The sequence below is a fragment of the Macrobrachium nipponense genome, chromosome 20 (genome assembly GCF_015104395.2).
Source record: "Macrobrachium nipponense isolate FS-2020 chromosome 20, ASM1510439v2, whole genome shotgun sequence".
NCBI lineage: Eukaryota > Metazoa > Arthropoda > Malacostraca > Decapoda > Palaemonidae > Macrobrachium > Macrobrachium nipponense.
The window spans coordinates 46,450,542-46,472,963 of record NC_061089.1 but is presented as its reverse complement, the minus strand read 5'-3'; the positions used below and the strand labels follow the sequence as shown (position 1 = coordinate 46,472,963).

At 38.9% G+C, this 22,422-nt stretch overlaps 1 protein-coding gene across 1 annotated transcript; it reads right to left on the bottom strand.

Moving 5' to 3' along the window:
• Nucleotides 1-15,654: 15,654 nt before the first annotated feature.
• On the bottom strand, nucleotides 15,655-19,501 carry LOC135220141 (skin secretory protein xP2-like). The gene is made up of 2 exons (XM_064257437.1): nucleotides 19,495-19,501; nucleotides 15,655-15,983 (listed from the first exon to the last, which is right to left on the bottom strand). The coding sequence occupies exons 1-2, from the start codon at nucleotides 19,499-19,501 to the stop codon at nucleotides 15,655-15,657; spliced, it is 336 nt and encodes a 111-aa protein (XP_064113507.1).
• Between the last annotated feature and the right edge of the window lie 2,921 nt (nucleotides 19,502-22,422).

Below are 22,422 nucleotides of genomic sequence, written 5' to 3'. Positions count from 1 at the left end.
TCCGTGATATTTTAAAATAGGAAACTAAAAAAAATAAAAGGGGTTTCATATGAGGAATATCTAAATATCTATATATGTGTATGTAATCATATCTGTTAATATATGCTATCCATACATACACACCCTGATGGTCATAGACTGGCTGCTAGTATATATCAAGGCTCTTATAGAGCTCAAATGGATGGCAAAATTACAGGTACTTACATTTAAAGAAGTTGGACAGCTACGTGGGGAAAGAACAAAGGGAACGAATGAAAACTAGAAGGTAGAAAACATTGCAGGTAGAGCCTTTAATAGCGTCTACAGTATGATGCGAAAAACGCACTGTAGGTGGTCACCCCTTTTCGTATTTCTGCTTAACAGTAGACCTCTTAGACGCAAGTGACGCACTTCTCAGCTGCTAGTGCTCTGTTGCAACCCTGCATAATGTACTCAACGAAGAGGTTACAGAAACACCAGGGTACCAGGTACAGAACTTGCTTAAGATTCCTAATCATTAATGATCGTTCACATTACCTTGGCGTCCTTCATATTTTTTTTTCTTTTTCTTTCTCTCTCTCTTTTCCCATTATAATGGCATTAAAGGCTTAATTGTAATGCATCACGTCCCTGTCCTGTTGAATTCATGTTTATTGTCGGTCAGGTACCGTTATTTACGTTGTCGACTGTACCTGATTTTTTAAAATCCCGAATAACAGTTTAGACCAAACATTTAACATTGCCTTTCGCGAGACCTATTCAAGCAGATATCTTCCTTCTGGTAATTCTGTTGGAATAATTTAGAAGACCGGCTCTGGAGAAAGAAGAAAGTATTTCTTCAAGTATGCCTTGTCTCTTGAGAAGACTTCTTTCAGAAGATCTCTGTCATGCGGGATATCTAGATCTAATCTAGCAGGTGTCTTCCTTCAGGTCGTTCTGTTAGAAACATCTATTTTTGACAAAAGAGCCGCTGTAAACAGTCATGCATATATATATATATATATATATATATATATATATATATCTATATATATATATACATATATATATATATATGTATATATATACAATAATATATATATATATAATGTATATATATATATATACAATATATATATAATATATAATATATAATATATATATATATCCGTATATATATATATAATATTCATCTGTTAACAAAACTGTTATTACTTCAAGTTATTTGTAAAAAAAAGTAGTGCTCTCAGCGATTTGAAACAAATGTGATCATCTGGATGTACGGCGATATTGTTGATATTCCATCCTATGCCACACTTGATACAACGTGTATCACATCCACGGTGAATCATTTCGGTTTAAATGAATGTACTTATGAAGGGTGCTTTGTCTTTCCCCTCCCACTCCCGCCTCCCCTACCCCTAACGTTTCTCGCCTCCCTTCCCTTCACTTCCCCCCCTCTCCCTCTCCCTCCTTCCGTAATGACACTTAGAGATGATTCATAAATCTCAAGTATCACATAGGATTTACTTTCACCCACTTGTGATACATGTATCCGGGACATTGACTTACGGATTAGAAGACACTTGAGGACGGGAGACCTCTTTGGCCCCATGTGCGCGTGACGCCAATCATGCTATGGTAGTAAACTACTTACTACCTTGGCAAAATCTACGGCTCCCGTTGGCTTGAAAAGTTTTGATATATTCTCGAGGCTTTCCTTGATTTAGCATTTAATGGATCGGTTTGAATGTGGGTACCTGCTACGCTAACAATTGCGAATTTAAGCCACAGTATATCCTATATATATAATATATATATATATACATATATATATATATATATATATATATAATATATATATAATATATTATTATTATAATATATATATATATTGGTTAGCTAAATTAATCGATCAGTGAGATTTTGTCAGAAACTTCAACGTTTGCAGTTAATCCGATTGTAAACTTTTTGAAAAAGTGTAATTGATAAAATAATAAATTTATAAAAGAAAAAAAATAATGCTGGTAAAAGCAAATCCTTCAGGTCAGCTGTGTGAGGGCTGATAATTACTCAGCTCAGTGGTCTTGTAAAACTATAATAATAATAATAATAATAAACTAATAAGGATTGACTTTGGGTACCAGCGGTTGTACCCTCGCCTGGTAACAGGCTTATTTCAGAGAGGGGGTCGTCTTGCGCATGGCGACTGTTGCTGGTTGATGGTTGCTGATTGCTTGTTGTCTGGTCGTAGTGTGTGGGTAGTTTGCTCAGAAGGCCTCTGTCTATAAAGGGCCATTTATGTTTGGTCGTTCAGTTCTCTGAGCTAGTTTGTATCGTGTTCACACCTATGTTTAGTTATCTGGCTTTCATCTGATGTAGTGGAGGCTTGTTTAGGTGTTATGGACTTATAGTTTTGAAAGTATTTTTTCCTTTTGAAATGGAATATAGAATTTAGGCCGGATCATTCCCAGATTATGACCCCGAAGCGGATATGTATCCCCCCGACCTCTGCTGCTTGTTGAGTACAGGTCTGTTGTGGATTACCATAAAAACATAAAGAAAAGACTGTAAATATCATAACTATGATGACCCCCCCAAGAAATATTGGTCCTGGATAAGGACTCCCGAACTTTGCTGGGGCGTTACTATCTAGGAAAGATCCTAGATAGTGGATCTTTCCTAGGTCCAAGCGTTGGGACCTATGAGATCATTCAGCGCCGAAGGGGAAATTGAGAGGAGTAAGGTTTGAAAAGTTTAGCGGAAGGAAAAGCCTCGCAGTTGATCCATGAAACAATTTTTGCTTACTCGGGGAGTAAGCCTACAAACTACTTTGTTGTTGTTCTTATTATTGTTGTTCTTGTTGGGGGGATGTTAGGAAAGGTGTATGGAAGAGCCTAAAAAGGTCTGGAAAAGGTGTTTTGCGTTGACGTAAAGATACAAGAATGTTAGGATAGGATATTTATGATTTATTCATTAGAATGAAAATGTAAAAGATAAATAATACGCATCTTTAACAGTACGGAACTATTGTTTGTGCTAAAACATATCTTGTTTGATTTAATTTTCGCAGGTGAAACTACGCTCTATTTGATAGAGTAAGCTGGAGGTCGGATCACGCCTTGATAGGAGTGTAGATAGCAAGATGAAAGAAAGATATGAATGGAGTAGTCAAAGGAACGCTCCAAAGAACCTCAAGTAATGCCTACGGTGCACCGCGGGAGTTGCACTGACGGCATTACCCAGCCACGGGATCGTTTTTATTTTCTTTATTTATGTTTTTTTTTATTTTTTTTTTACCGTTCATTTCTTTGTTGCTGACGCAGACACTTGTTGCATTACAGCTTAAGACTCAAGTCTTATCGTGCGTTCGTCCACCGTTTTTTTTTTTCTTTTCTTTTTCTTTTTCGTCACCTTCAGTCAGTTAGTAATCAGATGCTTGAATTTTTAAATCATTTATTCAGTTTCAAAAACTGCCAGTCATTGTCAGTCATTTATTCACTAGACACTCGATTAAATGTGGTCAGTCAAGCTTTCTCTTGGACGAAATTATAAATCATAAATTTGGAATGAGGAGTCCAGACAATGTTTTATTTTTCTTTTCTTTTAAGCTTGTTCCTATGAACAGGGTTTATACAACAACAACAACAACAACAACAACAATAATAATAATAATAATAATAATAATAATAATACTTAACTTTTCGGTGTAAATTTAACATCGTTTTTATCAATTTCATTAGTATGAAAAATTTGGAAAAACCTCACGAAAAAAGTAAAGCGCTAACCATTGATGAGAGAGAGAGAGAGAGAGAGAGAGAGAGAGAGAGAGAGAGAGAGAGAGAGAGAGAGAGAATCGTGCATCAAAGAAGCCGTCGACATTAACATATTCATGATAATTCGTACACAACTGCATGCGCACTCACAAACTCTTTTCTAAGTTATTCCCCGCCTCCAGCTTTCCCCGTCTGCACCTGAGAGACTTCAGAGGTCATCCTTGTGCTGTTGAAGTCATTGTCGACCCTCCAAAATTATATATTGAATATATATGTGTGTATGTGTGTGCCTGACCCTGAATACGCCATACTACTCAAGCATTTTTCTCCTGGGATTTTATGGTAAGGAAGGCAATCACACGAAAGTATAATAATGCATTGATCGAGAGAGAGAGAGAGAGAGAGAGAGAGAGAGAGAAGGATTACGTCTCCACCCCACCCATAGCTTTCATGCTGTAAGACACGTACGCCCTCCAAAGTCGTCCGGTTCTGAACGAGGTTGCAGCTTGCATCCTGATGACCCTCCCTTGAGCCCTCTGGGCACCGTGTCGGCATCGACATGATATTTTGCGACCCCCCGAGTTACACGTGTGATTGAATGACCTCCTCCTCCTCCCCCCGCCCCTCTTTCCCCATCCCCCTTCTCCTTTCTCTATTCTTCCCCTTCCCTTCCCCTTCTCTCCTCCCCTTCCCTCTTCCCCTTCGCTTACCCTTCCCATCTCCCATTCCCCTTCCCCTTCTCTTCCCCTAATCCTCCCACTTCCCATCCATCGCTTTCTCTACTCCCCCTTCCTTCCTCCTTCCCCTTCCACTTCCCCTTCCCCATCCATCCCCACTTCCCTCATCTCCTTGCGCTCCGCTTCCCCACCCATTCCCTCCTCCCCTTCCCTTCCGTCCTCCCCTTTACCTTTGCGTCCGCTGGCGTCTCCCACCCACCCACCCCCGACGTCCCGAGAAGGACCTACTGCAACCCGCCGCAACCTTTCAAGGGGCTTTTAAACCAGCCCCATCTGTTGTATGTTCCCGAGGGCGTCTCCTGACCTAGTTGAACGCCAGACAGGTCGATCGATGATGGCTTTGATTTGTGACTCGAAGTGCCGAGTTTTCATTGATGTTCCCACCAAGGGCGCTTCGCTCATTAATTCCGTGGATTACGTCCAGTTGGCTTGGCGGCGCCCCCCCCCCCCCCCCCTCCCCCCCCCCCCCCCCCTCCACATGGGGCCTGAGGCTAGTACTAGCCGGCAGGAGTAAAATTACTTTGTCGGGTTGCGTGCGGCCTTCGTGATTCTGAAACACTTCAGGCGAGGGGAGGTGGCCGATTTGGAGGAGGTCTGCATACAGCGTGGTACTGACAAACTATAAATAATTAAATATAGCACTCTTACACACACACACACACACACTCACTCACTCATCACTCACACACACACACACACACACACACACACGGAGAACAAACATTAAGTGACAAAATCGAACCCATTTCCCCGCCATCTCTGCCAACATACCCGACGGCCTGTTTAAGTCACTGAGGGCCTTGTTACTCTGGACTGGGACAAAGGTCAGCCAAGGTCAGCCTTGACCCTGTAAGCGTCTGAGCAATAAGAAGCTACTGAATTTATTTTTCTTCGTTAAAGTATACTTCATATATATATATATATATATATATATATATATATATATATATATATATATATATATATATATATATATATATATATATAGTCTGTAGGACATCGTGTAGCCCTCCGTGCAAGAATTATCGTAAGGGCACGTTCTTGTTTATGATGCTTCTGAAGGAGGAATCTTCTGAGGAAAATTAAGAAAAAAATACTCATATCGTTGTCATTTTCTGTTACAAATCTGTCACTTGTTGGGGTAGATATTTATGTCTTGTAATAATTTACTTACATCTTACTTACATATAATTATTTACTTACACTTTTATTTATTTATTTATTTATATATATAATTTGTTAATTTATCTGTTCGTCTAATAACTGATCTCTTCTTTCTGTACTTTCTGTATTTCCCATTACCTTCTTGTTACTTCATTCGAATAAGCACCATATTTTTGGGAAGCTTGAATTACACACAGACACAAACATATATATATTATATATATATATATATATATATATATATATATATATATATATATATAGCATTAAGCTACAAATGTGCTCTAATATCCGATTCACTATACCCCGGAATTAATATATTTTCGTATATATGAGCCGAGAGGGAATTTTTAGTTGATAATAAGTCTCTGACTCATGGGCTCGAATCACTGAACAATAAACCAAGTCTGCAGTGACGCGCCTTAAACCACACAGCCATCAAGGGAGGTATAAGTTGGTACCGACTCCCATCTACAGATCACTGTCGAATTCAGGTATTTGTACTCATTAGAATCGGTATCAACCAATCCCTACTATGTTGACCATGTAGTGCGTTTGCCGCACGTAGGCATATTATGAAATGAATTTTATGACATCACCGTGATTCATATACAAGCATTAAGCTACAAATCTATAATATGAAAGGACAGTTGCGGCTTAAGGCTTGTGGTGTGATAGAATTCATATCATATATATAATATATATGTGTGTGATGTGTGTATATATATGTATATATATATATATATATATATATATAATGTTGTTTGTGCGTATATATATGCAAACATATATCGTAAATTTATAATACTTACTGACTTAAGGTTAAAGAGATTGATAGTTCTAGGAACCTCTAAATCGTATGTTATAAAAATGTGTATGTTCGTTTATTCATAAAGACTTGAATGGAGGTACTTGACCAAAATTGATAATAATAAAAAAGGAAAGTTTTCCTAATGTCATTCCTTCGTGTGTTTTTATCGTCATTTTCTATTGTTTCCTTAATTTGTTTCAGCGTTGTTTTCTTTCAGTATAGTTAATCCGAATACCATTTATGATAACTTTTAGCTTGTGAAAAAATACATGGACTAGAATTCTCTCTCTCTCTCTCTCTCTCTCTCTCTCTCTCTCTCTCTCTCTCTCTCTCTCTCTCTCATTGTCCGCAGCATAATCAGTTTTGCTTTGGGTATGAAAAAAATATGAGCTCTTGTACAAATAAATATAATTCTCTCTCTCTCTCTCTCTCTCTCTCTCTCTCTCTCTCTCTCTCTCTCTCTCTCTCTCAAACTTAGCTTTGTTCGGGGTAAAGGTGAATCATTTTACGACTGTTTGTTTTGACCGTCTGTTGAATCACACCTATGAATCAATCGCGTGGACTTTTTCCGGGAATCTCTCGTATCTCTTCTTTGTCTCACGAAAACGAACGCGTTCGTGATCAGAGTCACGTGACGTAGTTTCGGTTTGTTTTCGTTTTCATCGTTCGAAACACGAGGAAAGGATGTTTTATTTATCTGTGATTCATGAAATCCCTGTGACGCGCAGTCTAGGAATTTTTAATAAGTTTGAGTTACTAAAGTATTGAGTATAAAAAGAATATGATACATATGATATTCATGCAGTGTTAGCAGTGACTTTAGCGAACGTTATCTTACTATAATGGGCGTTATGTCTGTCCGTCCGTCTGTCATTCAATCACGGCCAAACGGCTGGTCCGATGGGTATGAAACTTGACAGGGTTATAGTGGGGACCACTAAGATGGTTTATTAAGGGGTTTCATCCTACCTCCCCCAACTCCGAAGGGGATGGGGATGAGTAGGGATTCCCTGAAACGGAGCTGGTTCTGTTCGTGAAATAGGGCTGGTTATGCCTGTAGAATTAGTTACTTTTCGAATTTATCATACATAATTTCTGTATACATATGTTTGCTAGTATTATTAATAATAATAATATTTCTGCACATCAATCAGGTCGAATTTTCTCTTCCATTAATCGGGAGCGGTTTTCCAGTCCTTCGGGATGGGGTTGCGACCTCCGACATCACCCCTTACTTCAGCTGCGACACACCGCAGTCTTCTAATCACAAAGGTCAATACTTGTAAAAGTACTGTGGATATTTTTGGAGGAACTTAATCACAGGATTGAACTCGGGATTTCTTGCTGTATGAAGCAAGATTGGAACATTAGGCCGTTTCCCCTAAAAGGTCTCGAATAAGAAAAGACTGAAGAATGGTTGCTGCTTTGTTCACAACTCTAGCTACAAAAGATATATACACACTTGCATGTATGTATGTGTACATATACACTATTTATATGCATATTAATTTATATAGTACATATACAAGTATGTAATACGCACTTTTGCATGTTCGTAAAAGGACTATGTACTTACCCTCTCGTTCTTAGTTTCTGCGTATTTATAAATCTGATAGTCTTCCCACTGTGTGCGTTCTTGAAATACAACATTGTCGAATATTTGTCGTGTGGGTTTATGCGCACTTGAATCTCTCTTCTCTCTCTCTCTCTCTCTCTCTCTCTCTCTCTCTCTCAACGCCTTTGGCTTTAGAATTATTGATATTGTATTCCGCGGAAGGCGAAATGTTTTTTGGATGAGTTTCGTTACGGCTTTGTTCTCTCTCTCTCTCTCTCTCTCTCTCTCTCTCTCTCTCTCTCTCTCTCCCCACTTCCGGCGTGGTTTTTTTTTTTTTGCAGTTATTTTGATTTTTTAAATTTTTACTCTAGTTGGAAATTGAATATACAGGGTGGGCCAAAAGTAGCCTCACAGTTAAAACAGAATAAAAAATAATTTAAACGCATAAAATTTTTCAGACATGAATAAGTGGCATATTTAAGAATGAGTGACGTGAAAAGGATAAGAATAAGTAGCATGTATTAATGGCACAGTATTAATTTTCTATTGAAGAGTACTTTGAATGAGAAACAGTTCATGAAGTAACTGTGAGGCTACTTTTGGCCCACCCTGTACTGTAACGTGCTTGCAATGCCCCATTTCAGGACTTTTAAATCATAGCAATTGAGTTATTGTAATTCGAAAGAACTGAAATAAAAAAAACTTAGGTCCAAAATTTGCATTAGTCTCTATTATTGGATTAGTCTCTCTTATTTGACGAAGTTTTTTTTTTCTTTTCCTGTTTGAGATAATCAATCGAAACTGTTATAATTATATGAAATAAATGAAATGAAAATAGAGAATAGATCAAGATTTGCATCGTATTATTATCCAGTATTTGTCTTTTTTTTTTATCTTTATTTCTTTATTTATTTTTTCTTTCTGTTCTCGTTAATATCTCTAGTCCTTTTCTGTTTCACGCACAGGTACGTAAAAATGGAATGCCAACCATTCCTCATTAAGACAGCAGAACGTGGAACAGATGCTCATATAATTCAGCATGTCTTGTTTGTTCAGATATGTCTTCTGTTATCAGGCATGTCTCTAAAGATACATGACGTGTTTTATATGTCGAGGGAGGGGGAGGGGGTTTTGGCCCTTAGGGCTGTTGGGGTGGAAGAGAGAAGGGGTGGGTGGCTAGTTTAGGTTATTCAACGTCCCGATTAGAAACCGGAAGATACGAATAATAATGTCCTTTTTTATGATAATCGTCATCTTCTGGGAAAGAGTCTTCATGCGGATGGTATCTTCACCTTCCCCGAAACTGAAATGGATTTCAACAACTGCCAACAAAAAGGCTGGAGGAGGAGGAGGAGGAGGAGGATGCGGGGTGGGGTGAGGTGAGGGGATGGAGGAAAAGGAGGAGAATGATGGGGGAGGAGGAGGAGGAATGATGTTGCCGGGTTGGAGCCTTTTGTCTATCAGAGACGTTCATTGGTTATAAAATTCAGTCCCGTCCCATTCTTTTTTATTTAATTCAGTTCTTCTTTCCTCCTCCTCCTCCTCCTCCTCTTCTTCTACTTCTTCTTCTTCTTCTTCTTCTTCTTCTTCTTCCCTCGGTCCTCCTCTCCTTTCCTTGGCCCTCTGTGGGAAAGGGATGTTTCCAGGACCTCAGGATAGAAGAAGATTCACTGTTAACTCAAATTCCCTTTACGGTGGTTCATATACCACCCCGAAAATTATTTTTAATAATACCTGGAATCCTGAAATAATTCGTTTTAATTCCAGATGAAGCCAAAAGCACCTCTCCTCCTAATATAACTGTTAAGAAAAAACCACAACAAAAAATGACTGCTTTCCTCTAACACGGCACGATAAAGCATTGCTGCAACAGCCAAGTTCTTTTCAGCATAAGCTTGTCCTTTTGGACTATTTTCCCTATGAAATTCTGACATTTGATTGTTTGCATTTTTCTTAGTATCGTACAAGTTCAAGAGTCGTGACCTGAAAAAGCATTATGTTGGAATTTCTGAACTGCGTAAAAAGCCCAAATATTTATTCTTTTTTTTCCAAAATGCTTTTGGATAAGGTTATTTCATTTTTTGGGGGGAGGGGAGTATTATTTATTGATTTTGATTGTACCCTACTTCTGCAAAATTATTTGTAACGACTTCCAGTCGACGGTAACCACTGATGGTTAGCGTCGACCGGAGTTGTTGGAATGGCACTATGGTTAGTATGCGAGACACTTCGGTACCATTACATTTATCACTTGAAAATTCTCCTTCGGGGATATTCCCGAAGTAGCGTGAATTGGGTATTAAACGACATTTACAGCTCGAAATATATATATATATATATATATATATATATATATATATATATAGATATATATATATATATTTATATATGTATGTATGTATATACTGTATGTGTATGTGTGTATCCACATCAATATGTAATAGATGTGAGAGCTGATTTCACATTATACACCAGGATCAATGAGCGATCGGTCCACGAACGTTTTGGGCTTTTTTTTCTCCTCTCCCATTCTGGAATCCGACTTTTCCTTCAGTTCCGAGCCTTTGTTTTCCCGGAGACTTAAAAGCTTCTCAGCATTTGCTCTTTTGTTGGCCTTGAAGATTTCCTCTCTACTTATTTTCTCAAAACTTGCTACTCTTCATTATTCTCTTCCCCTGTTTATTCATTCTGCCCTTATTACCTTGACGGCGATGGGACGAAGTAAGCTAACAGTCAATACCTAAGAGAAACCTAGCATACTCTAAGCTAAGACACAGGCCACGCCCCCTTTACAGCTCGGTTGCCAGTTGCCAAATTTTCCGAGAGAGAGGAAGCAGCAGCCAACCATTCTAATATGATTTTTTGAAGAACCTGGCTCGTTCTCCCGCGTTGTTCTCAGAAACCTGTCAGAATATTCGACTTGACTTCCATATGTTTTTACCTCGATAATCCCTCCTCACCGTCTTTTATCAAATAACCTTTCTTTGTGATTTGTCGTCTTTCTATCTCCGTCTTTTTTATGACTCGATTTACTAGCCTCCTTTTCCTGGTTCTTGGAAGTTTGTTTGAGTATTTAATCTTTTTTTTCCTTGAATTAGTCATAGCCAGAAGATATTTTTATTGTCTGACTGTAGTATGGTAGTTGGACGCCAGGTTACTTCTTTCTAATGAATAACCATATTGTTTGGAAGCTTGATTTCAAGTCGGTGGCCCCTGCGGTGGGCTTGTTCCATTTTAATAGGGTTCACCTTCTGAATAATAGTAATTATAATAATAATACTCATAGGAGGCTTCAATTTCAAGACAATGGCCCCTGTGGTATACTTGTTCCATTTGAATAGGGTTCACCTTCTGAATAATAATAATAATAATAATAATAATAATAATAATAATAATAATAATCAACGAATTTAACGTCTGAAACAGGGATTTTGATTCACATGGTTAAGATGATTAATGTTCATCTATCCTTACCGTTAAACTTTTGTGTACTATAAAAAAAATCTAATTGCAGCTTGCCATATGTGAAATTACGGTACATATCTCTTTATATCAAAGTCAGATTTGAGTGGCTGATGTTGAATATTATCTTGATTACCTTCTCTCTCTCTCTCTCTCTCTCTCTCTCTCTCTCTCTCTCTCGTTTGAGTGTGTCTTATTGAGCAGCCGATCGAAGTTTCTCCCTAAGGATCGAAACATTCTCCCTCGGTCGAGAGATAAAGATGAAGGCGTAGGGGTGGATGGGGGCGGGTGGTTGAAAGGGGAGGTAAGGGAGGGGAGGGGGAGACCAAGGATGTGGGCGTCAGGTGAAAAATACCAGTTGCAGCAGTAAGGTCACCAAAGGTCAGCGTGAGTGCGGAATACTCTCTCTCTCTCTCTCTCTCTCTCTCTCTCTCTCTCTCTCTCTCTTCATTCCAGATATGCTTGAAATTCTCTCACTCCTTTCTAGGTAACAGTGTAAAGTCTGTCTCTCTCTCTCTCTCCCTTGCTGTGCGTGACAAGTGCCTCGCTGTCCTCCCAACATAGCTCCATCTGTTCCCTCGCGCATGCGCAAGCCAATCATCTTCTTTTCTCGGAACGAAGCGCTTGACGAAGGCGCAACGAACGATGTCGAACCAACATTAAGCGAAGTCGGGTATTAAAGCGCCCCTTCCTTCCTTCCTTCCTTCCTTCCCCTGATTTCCGGGTAAACCTGTGCGTTGCAGAGATTCGGAATTTACTGAAATAATCTCTTTTTCTCTGAAGCTGCGGAGACCCTGCAGGCGAGGGGAAATGCTGTTTTGCCCAAGGGCTTGGGATTGGGGCTGCTTTGGAGTTGGTGGGACTGAGGCCTTTGGTATTGGTGGGACGGGGTTGGGGATGTGGCCTTTGGCATGGGTTGGAGATGGTGGCCCACCCCCTTTGACGTTGGTTGAACGGTAGCTGGCCCTTTGGCGTGGGTGGGGCTAAGGGATGTGGCCCTTTGGCATGGGTAAGACGGGATGGTAACCCTTTGGCGTGGGTGGGTCTTAGGCGTCCGTGGGACTGGGGGCTGTAGGACTTTGGCTTGGGTGGATATAGGGGGGGGGGGGTCTGTTTGGTAGGGGAGGACTAGGGGGTGTGTGGCCCTTTGACATGGGTGGGACGGGGGAGGGGGGGGGAAGGGCTGTGGGTCTTTGGCATGGGTGGAAGTGGGAGGTGGCCCTTTGTCATGGGTGGGATAAGGGAGCGCCCTCCTCTAGCAGGGGTGGGTCATGGATAATGGCCTTTTGGCATAGGTGGAACAGGTGGACCTTTCTTTTTAATGGGTGGGACAGGGGGCACCTCCCTTTGGCAGAGTTGGGACGGGGGGACACCCCCTTTGTCATAGGTAGGACGGGGTGACTCCACTTTGGCATAGGTGGGATAGGCGACACCCCGCCCCCTTTGGCTTTGGAGGGACTGGCATGGGTGGGACTAGTAGGGGTGACCTTTAGCAAGGGAGGGACGGTGTCGGGAAAGGGGGGTGGGGGGGGGGGTGCAAATATAATTCGTTGTTAATCCTACATTTAATTTGATGGTGCAGTCGTTTCAGGAAGCTTAGAGAAGTAAAGAATTCGCCTTTGATGATGATGAAGATAAATATAATGAAAATAGTTGTAATGGTGAAAGTAGACAAAAATAATGATCAATATAGATGGAGGTAACGAGACAAAATCAGATGTTTTTAAAGGGATAATTCATTCCGATAACTTCTATAAACATTTGATCTACTTTTAGCATTATTATTGTTTGCCAAAGAGGCTGGAAGAATATTATTACTTACCTTAGAGGCTGCAAAATTATTTTGCTTTCCAAAAAGCTGGAAAGTTATTATTTCCTTTCATAGGTACTGCAAAATTATTTTACTTTCCAAAAAGGCTGGAAAATTATTATTTCTTTCCAAAAAGACTGCAAAATCATTTTTCCTTTTCAAGAAGGCTGGAAAATTATTTCGTTCCAAGGAGGCTGGAAATCAAAGGGGGTGGACAACCATTATTGCTTTCCAAAAAGGTTGCGAATTATTATTGCATTCCAAAGAGTTTGAAAAATCATTATTGTTTTCCAAAGAGGCTGGGAAATTATTCATACTTTCCAAAGAGGCTGGAAAATGATTATTGTTTTTCAAAGAGGCTGGAAAATTATTATTGTTTTCCAAGGAGGCTGGAAAATTATTCGTGCTTTCTAAAGATGGAAAATTATTATTGTTTTCCAAGGAGGCTGGAAAATTATTCGTGCTTTCTAAAGAAGCTGGAAAATTATTATTGTTGTCCAAAGAAGCTGGAAAATTATTATTGTTGCCAAGAGCTGAAATAAAATTATTGAAAAATAAAATTATTCCGCTCAAAGAAGGCCTGGAAAATTATTATTGTTGTCCAAGGAGGATGGAAAATTATTAATGCTTTCCAAAGAGGCTGGAAATCCAAAAGGCCTGGAAATTATTATTGCCTTCCAAAGAGACCGCTAAATTATCATTGCTTTCCAAAGAGGCTGGAAACACGGGCTTATGAATTTCCACAGCCCAGCGAGGCACCATTTTGCAGTTAGCAGCGGCACGTGTGATGAATAGGCGGATGATAGTCAGAACTTAAAGGTACCCGAGCGATAGAGTTAGTTCTGCGTCTAAAGAGTAGCGACGCCTCGGGACTGGCGTCTTTTCGCAGCGTTTTTGTTGTGTCGCCTATGGCTGGATGTTAATTTGCTTTTTTCTTTTTCTTTTTCTTCTCTTTTCTGCATTTTATTGCTTATGACAAAGTTAATTAGCACTTTTCACCTGTTGATTTATATCTGCGTAATATGGTTATATTTTTTTAATAATTTCTTTCATCCTCCTCTTCCTCCTCAGCATCGCCATCATTATTATTATTATTATTATTATTATTATTATTATTATTATTATTATTATTATTATTATTATTATTATTATTTTTTTTTCATTATTATTATTATTAAATTGAATACAGTTACTTTCCAAGTATAATTAACATTTTTATAAGTTTAATTTTCCTTATGCTATAGGGGTTTAATCTTGTACGGATCATAAAGTAAGTGTTCCTTAACAGCAATGTGATTATTATTATTATTGTTGTTGTTGTTGTTGTTGTTGTTGTTGTTGTTGTTGTAAAACGAGACATAATTGCCAAATTTGGGCGGCGGAGGGGGTTGGGTCAAAAATGACTTCATATTCAATTGTAACGTTATGTACATTATGCATTTAGGTTCTGTTAATTGTTAATATCCATCCCCTGTGCCAAATAACGAAATCATCTTTCATAAAGAAATCTGGCGAATATTATTATTATTATTATTATTATTATTATTATTATTATTATTATTATTATTATTATTATTATTTAGAAGATGAATCCTATTCACATGGAACAAGCCCACCAACGGTGCCCATTGACTTGAAATTCAAGCTTCCAAATGAATATTATTATTATTATTATTATTATTATTATTATTATTATTATTATTATTATTATTATTATTATTATTATTATTATTATATTCAGAAGATGAACCTATTCATATGGAGCAAGCCAGCAACTGAGGCCATTGACTTGAAATTCAAGCTTTCAAGGAATATGGTATTCATTAAAAAGAAGTAACAGTAGTTATATAGAAAATGAAATAATAGAATATGTATGAGAAAAACTGGGAATACCTGTTCAGCATCACTAAACATTTAATTCAAAAATGCAAGTAGGCCATTGCTAACAATACTTGACATTTTTTAAAGTTCCTTTTGCAAGAGGAAAAAATTAAACTTGTCGAAAGAGACAAAATTAACGTCTTGTAAATCATTTCGATGCAGTTGGAGAGGTGGGGGAGGCCGAAGACAATGTATAAACATGTTACACGCACACAAACTGACCTCAAGCCAAAAACCTTGTAAATGAGTGAAATCTATTGAGGATGAGGACTCGGCTTTCACAAAAATGGTAGTAGTTTAAATGGAGAGAGAGAGAGAGAGAGAGAGAGAGAGAGAGAGAGAGAGAGAGAGATGGGGGGGGGGGGGGGGAGGGGGGGAGAGAACCCAGAGTGAAGTAGAGGCGATAAATCAAAGGAGTCTCGAGAACGCAACTCGTGCGCATAGCAACTTGTAGCTCTAGACCATCTGCCGGAGTCACTCTGGCAGACGACCTCACTGACTCACAGAGACAGTAAAGGCACTGACGCCCGAATAGCTGGAGTAGGAGGAGAAGCAGTAGCAAAAGAAGCAGCAGAAGTACGAGCAGAAGCAGGAGCAGGAGTAGGAGCAGAAGCAGTAGCAAAACCAGAAGCAGGAGCAGAAGCTGGAGCAGAGGCAGTAGCATGAGCAGAAACAGGAGTAGAAGTAGAAGCAGAACCAGGAGCAGATGCAGAAGCAGAATTACGGGCAGAAGCAGGAGCAGGAGCAGAATCAGTAGCAGCAGCAGAAACAGGAGAAGCAGAAGAAGCAGTAGCAGGAGCAGAAGTACGATCAGGAGCAGGAGTAGGAGCTGAAGCAGAAGCAGGAGCAGTACCAAAACCAGAAGCAGAGCAGAAGCAGTAGCAGGAGCAGAGGCAGGAGTGGGAGCAGAAGCAGGAGCAGGAGCAGTAGCAAAACCAGAAGCAGGAGCAGTAGCGAAACCAGAAGCAGGATCAGAAGCAGAAGCAGAAGCAGTAGCAGCCATACATCCTCGTTGTTTTACCAATGGATGTCCTTCTCCAGAAGCAAACAAGAAACGGCCTGATGGAGGGAGCGTTGACTCGGACCCACTGCGCTGCGCAGATGTAAACTCGCTTTCTAAGTCTAGTCGAAGCGTAACTTATTACGTCATATTCAAAGGATAAACCCACACACACACACACACACACACACACACACTCTCTCTTTTATGCATAATTGAATGTTGTATGTGAAATTTCAAGGAATAGGTTTTTATAAAACATTTATTTCTCTCTCTCTCTCTCTCTCTCTCTCTCTCTCTCTCTCTCTCTCTCTCTTCTCTCCCAGGATACACACAAGGCCTTGAAGTAACACTCACTATAAATCTTGCAAGGATTTTTAGGAATTATTATCACAGAAAAAAAAAATTATATATGTCAATCTTCAAAAGAGATATCACTTCAAAGCTTCAGAATTAAGAAGAAAATTAAATTAACATTAAAAAGAATTATGCAGAGTTAAAAATACAAATAAAAATTATTAAAAAAATGTTTCTGCTGTTCACTTTCCAGTGTCGATCTCGCGGCCAAATTTCCAGGCATCTTTCGCCAGGAATTAGATATTGCTCCTGTCCGTCGTGACTGTGGGATGGACGTCGTCCTAACGAACTGTGCTACTTCAGCAGGTCTTGGGGGGGGGGGGGGGGGGGGTCTTGAAGGGAGAGTGGGAGACTTGATGGGGGGGGGGAGACTTGATTTGGGAAGGGTGGGGAAGGGGGAAGACTTGATGTGAAAAGGTGAGGGAGAAGGGAGACCTGATAGGGGAGGGATGGGTGAAGGGAGGAGATTTGATGGGGGAGGGGTGGTGGAGAGGGTGGAGACTGGATGGGGAGGGGTGGGGAAGGGGGGAGACTAGTATGGGAAGGGTGGGCGGAAGGGGGGAGACTAGTGGGGGAGTGGGAGGGAAAGGGAGAGATTTATTGGCTGTAAGGGTGGGGGAAGACTTTTTACGGGTGGGGGAAGGGGGGGGGAGATTTGATGGGGTGGGGAAGGGGGGACGGGTGTTTGCATCGATATGGGGAAAACTATCAGTTACTCGAAACTGTTTTGGCGGCCTGTTGCTGAAAGATGTCAAGGAATGTGAGTGACAGACTTGACTCGAAGGGAGAGAGAAAGAGGAAAGAGAGAGTCTGTCTGGTGTTACTACGATATGTCGTAGAAAGCTAAATCTTGCAACTGTTGTTGGGGGATAAAAAAAAATCAAGTTAATAGTAGTAAAACTAAACACAATTTAACGAGAACATCCTATAACAGGTTGTTGTAAACATGCTGATTTTTTATTTAGATAACACTTGATGACATTTAAAACTCATTTTCCTTAAATGAATTGTTGTAAACGTACTGAGTTGTGATTTAGATAAATCATTTGATGGGGTTTTAAAACACATTTTGCCTAAAATAGTATACGGAATCTAGAAGGTGTCGTGGTGAGGCGTTGTTTAGAAATGACTATTTTTCCGAAGTCTTCAGCGAATTTCCAGATACAGTGCAGAAACCCGAGTGGTCTAAAGGCAAGTCCTACGGGACGCCATATTTTCAAATTCCTCTGACCTCCGTCTTACCTAAGTTCGAGGTGTTAATTCGTAGTAAAAGTCTCCTTCCTTCTTTCCAACTGACCACCCTTCCTTCCCAACACCGAGGCTGGCAGCTTTAATTTCTCTCTCTCTCTCTCTCTCTCTCTCTCTGGAAATTATAATAAAAAAAGGTCACGCAATTGTTACTTTGTTCATTTGTTCATGCAGACTTGAAGACCAACGTCACAGAATGAGTTATTATCATTATATCATTCTTATCATGGTTATTATAATGATTATTAAGGACCGTAACAATCAGAATGAAAGGAATAAAGAAGTATTGAAACATAAAACCAGGAGAGTAAAGCAAAGCCTACGGGAAGCATTGGTTATTTTATGACAAAAAATTTTCTTTGAATCTACTTACGCGTCGAAATGGTTTTTTTACTTACTGTATGGAAAATATTTCACTTTCGATTTCGTGAATTGCATATAAAATGGATCCCGGAAGTGGTTCGTTGTGCGCAGGTGAAAATTTAAAGTTTTAAGTAGAAATGCATAAATATATATATATATATATATATATATATATATATATATATATATATATACATGTGTATATTATAATACAACTGGGTATATCAAGATATTCGTATGCTGTATTTCTTACGTCAGTTATTTTTAATTCGTAATTACGTAGGTGCTTACAACAAAGTACTATGTTACTCATTATCTCTTTACCACTGGTCTTTTTCTTCTCTCTTTCGCTCCTCAGGCAGAATTGGTTGACTGACTGGTTTCTGTGGACTGGCGCCGCAGTTTGAATGGTTACCATCAGTTTTGAAAAAGAAAACCGTGGTGAACGGATTGTGAAAATTCATGTAACATAATTATTATAATTCATCAAAATCCGTTCGTCGTCTCCAAAGGAATATATATATATATATATATATATATATATAATATATATATATATAATCCATATTTAATATATTTAAGCTGTATGTAAAGAATCAATCTTCGTTTTTATTTACTTGCTTGACAAACGCAGTACACCACTCGATATATAAGTCACATTAGCTCTTTAGAGGTATGGAAAGAGGGTAGCTACCCTCCTCATCCCGGCACTTGGAAAGGAACCTATTTCATTGGTTCTGAAGACTAGATAACAGCATCAAATAGTATTTCCGAGTTAAAAATGTGTGGTCAATTATCAACTTGATTTGTGATTAACCCTTGAGTGTGTGATTTCCACGCTGTTTTCTGGCGAATACAACAAGGATTGGGTTTTAGAGATGTAAAGTGAATTTAATTAACGAGTAAAAGTGAGGTGATATCACTCGTTCTACGGAAATCTTGGGTATTTATGTCGGAATAGTAGACTGAGATGATATAGGAAGTATCGAGAGTTGGTCAGATGACTAACTGTTCTTAAAGTGTTGTAGCGATTTCAACTACGAAGATAGTCGCCAGTACGATGAGCCAGTCCAAACTGTTCATTTCTCTCTCTCTCTCTCTCTCTCTCTCTCTCTCTCTCTCTCTCTCTCTCTCTCTCTTTAAGATTCCGCCATCTCTTCTAAAAACGAGAAATGAGCTCCTGTGTAAATAAAATTCTCTCGTTTTTTTCTCACTTATTATTCATTATCTCTCTCTCTCTCTCTCTCTCTCTCTCTTCTCTCTCTCTCTTTGTATAAATTCAGTCGTCTCTATTAAAAAAAAAAGTCAAATGAGCTCCTGCGTAGGTGAAGTCATCTGTTGTCATCATCCTCTTTAAGAGGACGACTCACACCTCTCATAGTCCATTCAGGGGAAATTTCCCCCCTCCGACAAATACCCGACCGTTTTAGCTTGTCTGGGAACTCGACGAGTGTCGTATAATGTCATTTCCATTTCGTTTGATGTTTCTGCGTGAGATGACGCCCGATTAGCGAGAGACTCAAGACAACGTTGTTGAGACAATCGGTCTACGTTTGAGTGGGTTATGTGAAATGTTCAAACGATGACCATCTCTCTCTCTCTCTCTCTCTCTCTCTCTGGATATCAGGGTACTTTCAAAAGGTTACATGAAAAGTAACAGAGGTAACTCCTCTCTCTCTCTCTCTCTCTCTCTCTCTCTCTCTCTCTCTCTCTCTCTGAGAATCGGGCTAATTTGAGGGGTTACATGACATACAAAGGATTACCATATCCCCATCTCTCTCTCGCTCTGAGAATCAAGCTAATTTGAGGGGTTAGGTGACATATTACAAAGAAGGACCTCTCTCTCTCTCTCTCTCTCTCTCTCTCTCTCTCTCTCTCTCTCTCTCTCAGAATCAGGCTAATTTGAGTGGTTAGGTGACATTACAAGGGACCCCCTCCTCTCTCTCTCTCTCTCTCTTCTCTCTCTCTCTCTCTCTCTCTCTCTCTCAGAATCATGCTAATTTGAGGTTGTTACATGAAAACTACAAAGAATGACCATCTCTCTCTCTCTCAGTTTGTTCCCACCTTGGGAGGGGTTTCCTCTCTTTACAATAATATAATTTACCTGGAAAAGTCAAGAAAACGCTTTGGACGTCGAGGAGTGAACAGTGGTCCTATCACTTGGTTTTGAAACCTGGGCAGAAACACTTCATGTGTTCTGGTACCCTTCACCTGACGACTGATATAGAAAAAGAGATAGACAGAGACAGATAAACATAGAGTCAATAACGACAGAGATAGAGATAGTTTTTTTTTCGTGTGTTTTCGTGACAGTGATCAGCTGATTTTTCTCTGTGATGCTTCTGAAATTAGCCTCGTGAAATATTCAGAGTTTTGTGGCTGTTATAGATGTTTATATGCGAGTGACTTTTTTTTTTTTTTTAAGAAGGATTTTGTGGGATGGATCCCGGAAGTGGTTCGTTGTGCGCAGGTGAAAATGTTAATTTTAAGTAGAAGTGTATATATGCATGTGTATATAGTGTATATATATGTGTATATATACATATTTATATACATATTTATATATGGGTATATTTGTATATATGTATATATATATATATATATATATATATATATAATAGTGCTATGTATGTATGTATGTATGTACTTTTTGCATGAAATACAAATTATTGTTATTTAATATTTATATATTATATATATATATATATATAATATATATATACACACACACAAATATATACATACATACATATACCTATATATGTATAATATATACTTACGTATATGGTACTGTTTGCATGAAATTTAATATTTAATAATTAATACTATCAATGGTATATCTATATATGTGTATAATATATATGTATATCTATATTACCTTAATTATAATCTATACACAAGTACAAATGCATACACATACACATAATAAAGCTAGTTGCTTCGGTCGAACGTTTCACACTCGCCCAGCAACACAAATAGAACGGACGCCGCACAGACACAGCAGTTATTTCCAGTCACTCAGTTTTTCTATTTTCTAATTCAGTGACGAGGAGGTCAGTCACCTTCTGCGCTGCCATATTTTGATGTCGTTTTTATTTCAGTTTCCACGTTCAAATGAACGCGCACGTACAAAGAATCGGTCGTCTTTTGTTTCTTGTTCTTTTTTTTTTTTTTACGCCAATTGAGCGGAAAGACAACAAAGAAACAAGCACAGACAACGTAGAAACTGAAGCAAATGGACGCACGAGAGATCATCAACCTTCAATGTTGTGACGCCGGTTTTCCCAACAGCTAAAAGAGAGAAGTAAAAGCCAAAGTGGCCGCAAAAAAAAAAAAAAAAAATGACACCTCTGAAATTGCGACGCCGACGTTATACACACAAAGAAACGACAAACGCTGACCAGAAATACGAGCGAGGGATCGTTAACCTGTCGTGACAAAAAAATAAAAAATAAATGACTAAACCAAAGGTGAAAAACGACGCAAGGTTGCGTAAGAGATTTTGTTGTTGTTCGAGATTAAGCTGGCTTTATGCCAGCACGGGCTCTTGCTCTAAAGCAGCCCGTAGGTGCGTGAGAGAGAGAGAGGAAGAAAGATTGAAACTTTTGACCGACTGTCTCTGGATGAGAGAGAGAGAGAGAGAGAGAGAGAGAACGACTTTTGATAAAGGAACAAAAAGAGAGAGAGAGAGAGAGAGAGAGAGAGAGAGAGAGAGAGAGAGAGAGAGAGGACGAATTTTGAATAAGGAACCAAAATAAGGAGAGAGAGAGAGAGAGAGAGAGAGAACGAATTTTGATAAATGAACCAAAAAAAAGGAGAGAGAGAGAGAGAGAGAGAGACGAGAGACGAATTTTGATAGAGACCAAAAAAAAGAGAGAGAGAGCCGAGAGAGAGAGAGAGAGAGAGAGCGGAATTAAACAATTTATTATTATTATGTATTACTTATTATTATTATTATATTATTATTATTATTATTATTATTGTTAATTATTATTATTGGAACCAAGGAACCCCTGTAACGAGGCTATAATATCGAGAATTCAAAGCCACAGTGTGTTAAAAATATTTATGTACATTTAAACCCTGTACATGGATATATTTAACGCTACTGTGGCTAATTATTATTATTATTATTATTATTATTATTATTATTATTATTATTTTATTATTCTTTCAAGGTCATCTCAGGTCAAACAACATGCGAAGATACTAACAAAATGCAGATAACCAAAATTATATGCAATGAGAGATGGACATATTATCAGAGAAAACCTTAGAAATATATTTCACTTCTATTCGT